The 6,639-nt window shown below is 32.1% G+C and overlaps 1 protein-coding gene across 2 annotated transcripts in view; it reads left to right on the top strand.

Moving 5' to 3' along the window:
• Positions 1 to 3,972, top strand: part of LOC111628594 (probable glutamate receptor) — a 29,384-nt gene extending 25,412 nt beyond the window's left edge. For both annotated transcript variants that reach the window (XM_023372415.1, XM_023372416.1), the window contains 2 exons: positions 3,280 to 3,626; positions 3,701 to 3,972. In XM_023372415.1, the coding sequence (XP_023228183.1) occupies positions 3,280 to 3,626; positions 3,701 to 3,890 (537 nt within the window). In that variant the 3' untranslated portion in view covers positions 3,891 to 3,972. The remainder of the gene's footprint in view (positions 1 to 3,279; positions 3,627 to 3,700) is intronic.
• The last annotated feature ends 2,667 nt before the right edge of the window (positions 3,973 to 6,639 follow it).

The raw sequence follows: 6,639 nt of genomic DNA, 5'->3' as shown, positions 1-6,639 counted from the left end.
CACTTGTGAGCACTTGATGCTGCTTTTGAGCAAACAATACAGACTATGTCTTGTATAGTGCTCTTTACAGGCTCCGTACGAAACTGTGATGGCGATTCTGCTGAAGTTGAGAGTAACTCAGTGATGACTTCTTCAACTTGCAGAGGCGATTCCTTGGAGGTGCAGGATAACTGAATATTCTTCGTGACTGCATCATCAATCAACGGTATAGAAGGCAGTTTAAGATTATTATCGATAAATTCTTGTATTTCTGTAGGTGATTCTGTAAAAGCAGGGGATAATGGAATGTCTTCTTGAGTAAGATTTGACTGTGATCTCATAATCACAGTCTCTTGTGAATCTTCTAATTTTTTCACTTTTCCAGTCTTTTTCTATTATACCACAAAGTATATTACATTCGATAAAAACTGAAGAAGACCTTGAAAAATTGGAAAAATTGATGCAAAAACTGATGCACGAAATTTTAGCTGTAGTTCTTAGTAAAACAGAAGATGGCTTTTATAAACTTGATACTAAAACAGGTGTTTTAAAACAATTGTATGCAAAATCTGACTTCAGTGTTTGCAAAGAGAGATTTTCAAAGAAAGAAGATGAATGTCGGTGCTGTAAAAATATCTTTACGTCAAACAGCAATAAAACAATCCCTTGGTACTGGGCAGGGTTTCAGAAAATGTGACTGCAAATCTAAATGTANAAAAAAATTTAGCGGGGTCCAAACGCCCGAGTTTTATGTAACGCTATGTTACTTGCCTGAGATACCTCGGGTTAAGAGCTTAATTTGCTGTCCGGTATTGTGACGATGTCACAATAAATAATTGCTCGTATTATACTTCTTTTCTATTGTTTAGAGCCAGGGGTGCCCAACTCGCGACCCGCGGGCCGCATGCGGCCCAAGGCAAGTTCCAATGCGGCCCAATAAACGTGTAAATAAAACCGACAAATTTTTTAATATTGTTTTATTTATTTATTTCAACGACATAAACTTAATAAAAGAAGTTTCACAAAGCCTTTATACATATTTTATTTTTGATTAAAAAGGAAATATTTTCAAATACGTTGAAATGTGTGAATAAGAAAGGAATACTACATAAAGCTAAAGTTGAGACTCGAAAAATGGCAGACCCAAATTCGGGGAAAGGAGAGAAAGGCCAGAAGAGAAAAAGTATTTTTTTTAATACTCTTTCCGCTCTGTGGGCACTAAGAGGGCCTGCTATAAGAGGCCCATTATGGGTTCGGTTAGACCCACAATGGTGCTAACAGGTAGTGACAGACAGAGCCCGACATATCTGAACACACCACTCCCGAAAAAATTCTGGGGATACCTTGACCTGTCCAGATTCGATCCCGGGCCCCTTAGAGCGGTAGGCTGACACCTTGACTGCTCGGGTTAAATAGACTTTCTGTTATGCAAATATGGACACTTAATTTTCCAATCTTCGTCACTTCTTTATCTTTTATCTTTTCTCTCCTTTTCCCGCATTTGGGTTTATAATCCTTTGAGTCCCAACTCCAGCTTTATTTAGTATTTCTTCCAGAGTTGCATGATTTGTCTACTTTTCGCCAAAGTTAACTACCCTTTTCTTAGTTTGGCGTAAAAAAATCTCATTTGCCACTTGGCAACATTTTGAGCTACATATTATTTACAAATAGATTAGTCGAATAAAAATGCACTTTAAAATAGTGTTTTTTCATTTTTTTTATTAATTAGAGATCCAAATATGACAAATATTTGTGTTTTTCAAATAAATTTTTGTTTGTTTCCTTCATAATAAATAAATTTATCTCTTTCTAAGTAAAAAGTGGAAGTGTTTGTAGAAATAATTCTTTAAAATATTCTTTTTCGTGATAAAGATTTAATACTTATTAATATTCCCTCTCTTGATTACTAAACCATCAAATATATTTCTTCCATAAGCAATTCTGCTTGAAAACTAACAGTCCGAATTATGAAATTCTCCACTATGCCATACAACAATTTGCATTATTCAGCATTATTGCCAAAATTTTAGTGCACACTATAATCTGTTTATCACATGTTAATCACAAGTATATATAATATACTTGTGGTCATTATGAATTTTTGGAAGATGGAAGATGTCGTGGATTTTTGGGCCACAAGTATATATAATATACTTGTGGCCCAAAAATCCACATCTTCCAACGTGGCTCAGAGAAACAAAAATGTTTGACACCCCTGGTTTAGATATTAAGATAAATAATATATTTAGTCTCTTGAATCAGTGTAAGATATAGTTTATGATCAAAATTGTGACTTTGGAAAATTTCTTGTTGAATGTTTCTGAGAGATTTTTAGGTTTGAATAACATTTTTACTGATGAAAATAGGAAATACAGAATATATTATTTTTTTCAAAAATAAAATCGTTTTATATCTTTAAGTAATTATTTTTATTGGTGATTTCTGACGCTCACACAAAAAAAGAATTATTTTTATTTTAAGTATTCTATTAGTAAAGTATTATGTATATATACAATTGAATATTATTTGATTAGAAATTATTTAAAAGGATAATCTTCTTGTCTTATATTAAGTGGTTTTTTTACCAGAAATTTTAAAAGGATTAAATGTAATTATTAACAAATTTCTATTTTTAACGTAAAATTATAAAATTTTTAAGTTGAAGTCATTCGAATTGCAACAGCCGTATGTTGTAAATAAATGAAACATTTTATTTTTGTCACCTTTCAACTTTGTGAGGTCGAGAAAAAACTTCAGGATGGTTAAAATTAAACTCTATTCAACCGAATTAAGTGAAATACGGTACGCGTGTTATTTGGACACGAAGAAGAAAATTACGGTGTGAAAATTAATTGGAATTATCACCATCAGGAAAATGTGGTAGTATTCGATCGAAAATGTATATTTATGGCTGTGAATTTATTTAAAAGATTGTGCTAAGCGGAGCGTGTGCACACTTTATCAGTTGTGAAGAACAGCATAGTAGGACATGTCTTCATATTCCTTCCGAAAAGTAACATTAGGTAGTTAAAACTAACGTTATTCTTGTAATAGAATGTTGTCCACTTGTCAGAAAACTGTCATCTTTGGTGGTAAAAATTTCAACTACATTTTTAAATGTCTCCCTTACGAATTGCATTCATGTGTACCGAGTTTTGTTTGTTTTTGTTCAGTGGAACAAGCTCTTCTCATGTCTGAATAACGTTAGTTTAATTCTAACCACCCCGTATTTCCTAATTTGTAGAAATTTCAAATTTTTAAAGAATATTAATTAATGAAATTTATTTTCCTTCTATGTAGGAGTCAGGAACAAAACACGCAAGACTTTTTGTTACAGAAAGTGAAAAACATATTTTCGTTATGAATGCAAAGGTGAGACAGAATGCTACTTTAATGAAAAAGTTTTTCAAGGATTACGTAGACAGCAAAGCTAAAAGTCATCGTGAAGCGAAGGCTTTTAAAAATAAATTGTTTACCGACATTCTTATAAAAGATCGAATGGTGGTTATTGGAACTTTTTTCGCTGAGAATCTTGTTGCAATTGCTTATGGATCAAACTATGTTAAATCTGATGATGTTCTTTCTACAGTTTATAAAGGATTTGCCATGAGAAAAGGATTTCCGTATAAAAAACAAGTTAACAAACTGTAAGTTGATAATTTACTCATGATCAAATATTTTAAAGCATCACAACCATTACAAATTATTTGTATATTTCTAGAATACGAAGAATATTTGAGACAAAAATTTTTAAAATTGAAGAAGTTCTTAACGTACCCAGTTTTGAAGATGCTGCGAAACCTTTATCCGTAGCAGATTTATACGGTGCACTCGGAATCCTCGTTATAGGATACACTTTGTCCTTTGCTTGTTTCCTCACTGAAATAATTCTTGGAAAGTTCCTCAAATAGAAACGTTAAGTTATATTTTTTTGTGGTTGTGTATTTGTCTCTTTAATCCGATTTTCAGTTCGGTAGACTATCATATACAGCATTCAGGTTATGAACTTCTTTTATTGGTTTGTCATATGCATTTCGGACTCAATTGTAATTTAAGTCCCTCTTCAGTACAAACTCAGATTCTGTTTTTTAAAAACATCGGTGTACAATTGGTAACGTTGGATAGGATTAAAAATACAGCCATTTAAAAAACAATTCAACTACATATTCACATTAATACGTTGCACACTTTACAAATGTTCATAAAAACCTTTACAATTACAACTTTTTTCAAAAAAATTCGTATGCTCTTTCTTGAAAATTTGTAATTGTATAGGTTTTATGAACATTTGTAAAGTGTGCAACGTATTAATGTGAATATGTAGTTGAAGTGTTTTTTAAATGGCTGTATTTTTAATCTTTTCCAACGTTACCAATTATACACCGAGGTTTTTAGAAAACAGAATCTGAGTTTGTACTGAAGAGAGACTTAAATTACAATTGAGTCCGAAATGCATATGACAAACCAATAAAAGAAGTTCATAACCTGAATGCTGTATATGATAGTCTACCGAACTGAAAAATCGGATTAAAGAGACAAATATACAACGAAAATAGCAGCAGCCATAAGTGATTTTCTGTTAAGTTATATGTTATAGCAACTTCAAATTAACTTGCAACGCTGCAGATGCTATAATAAAGCGTATGTCTAAAGTAATGTTACGTGACGTCGCTATCTGAAGGCTTTTTGGAAGCAATCTGCCATTGTTCGAGCAAATATTTACTTAATTACAATAAATAGCTTTAAGACAGCACATTTTGCCTTTTTGTGGGTCACTTTTTAAATTATTAAAAAAGTATATTAAAATTCGACAAACTTATCTTTAATTTAAGTTTATCATAAGCGTAGAAGAACAAAAGAGAATTGCAAATACAAACATACAATACGCATAAATGTTCTGCTTATGGTTTATGAATCAAAAATACATCTGTTAACGATGCGAATACTACTAGCCAACCTTGCGGCACTGTACAGAATGAGCGCTAAATGCACCCATTCTTTTTACTTTTTATCTAGTTATATTTTTAAAATGCATTTGTCAAGTACATGAAAATATCTTATAATGTAAAATATTGGAAAAATGCTGCGCATTCAGGAGTAATGCCCGAGTGAAAAATCATCAAACTTTGGTAGTAGGTTTTGGTTTCGTACCCCACTAACGAGCCTGGCCGTGCGCAATTTTCAGGGTTTGCTCCACGTGTCTGAAACTTGAATAGGGACCAGTTTCCTTTAGAATGTCCTCGAGGAAAGGATCTCTCCTTGGCAGATTATATTTTGTTTCGTTATATAAATTCTTCAACTCATTGCACTCGGCTCTGCGTGTATTTCTACACTTAATCTTTCAAATTTTAAATCGATGTGAAAATGAGAGGAGTAATCGAAAAATAATGTAATTAGTTTCCCAACATCAGTTAACTGTAGAATTACATTTGATAATACTGTCCATAAAATTCATTAATTTACTTAAATAACGATGTAAGAAATTGTAATTGGTTTTCATTTACGTATTCTATATTTTAATAGATGAAAGTAAACACGTTTATTCTACTTAGTACCAACTTAGAATAAATTTTCAGTCTAGAATTGAGTTAAACACTTGATATCCAAACAGAGAGCAAAATCCACATCTTCTTTGATGCAATTCGAGGTTTTCGTATATTCCTCATTTATGTAATTTACAAATAGAAAATTACACCTATCAGTAGAATTACCCGTATTATAATTAACGTATTGTAATTGTAGTGTATGAGACTTATAATCTGTAAATTAAATGTAATTTGTAATTGAAAAATAAGAGCTTCCTTTTTATTAATCGACAACATTTTTTTTGCTTGGCTCAATGTCACCACTTGGTGAATTTATAGACACTTGGCAAGTAATTTATCATCAACTTTTTAATACACAATCTTTACTTATAGAGACGCGTTTCTGGCTTTCGCCGCTCTTCAGTCTGTTACATAATAAACATATGTATGAGTTTCTATAATACCTAATATTTTTATATGATAATTAAAAAACCTACCAAGACAACCTGAATAACATACATGTGACGATCGAATCCCTCGTTACAGGGTTACATTTATTCTATACGTCTAAGTTATTTTAAATGTTTTCCTCGCAGATAGGTTGTATCTGGTAGGCATTCTGGGAGAGATGTTGCACGTTGCAAACAAACGGGGGAAACAGTCAAGTTAGTATGGAGGGGAAGGTAGGTGGGAAGACGTAGTGCGGAAGGTGCCGGACAGATGTTCACCAGATACAACCTTTCTACGAGGAAAACACCTAAAATGAACTAGATGTATAAAATAAATGTAACCCTGTAACGGGGGATTCGATCGTCACACGTACGTTATCCAGGTTTGTTTTAATTATCATATAATTAGAAAAAACTTACCATTAAAAATATTATGTATTATGAGAAACTGATACATATGTTTATTATGTAACAGACTGAAGATGGGCAAATGCCCGAAACGCGTTTCTATAAGTAAAGGTTATGGATTAAAAAGTTGATGAGAAATTATTTGCCAAGTGTCTATAAATTCAACAAGTGGTGACATTGAGCCAAGCAAAGCAAGAAAAAGAAGACACGGTTTCGACAAAACAAATAAAACGTTTTATTTATTTAATTACATTACATAATAATGCAAATTATACATT

The sequence above is a fragment of the Centruroides sculpturatus genome, unplaced genomic scaffold, assembly GCF_000671375.1.
Source record: "Centruroides sculpturatus isolate CEXI.00-Female unplaced genomic scaffold, Cexi_2.0 scaffold403, whole genome shotgun sequence".
Taxonomy (NCBI): domain Eukaryota; kingdom Metazoa; phylum Arthropoda; class Arachnida; order Scorpiones; family Buthidae; genus Centruroides; species Centruroides sculpturatus.
This window is presented reverse-complemented; position numbering and strand designations above follow the sequence as displayed.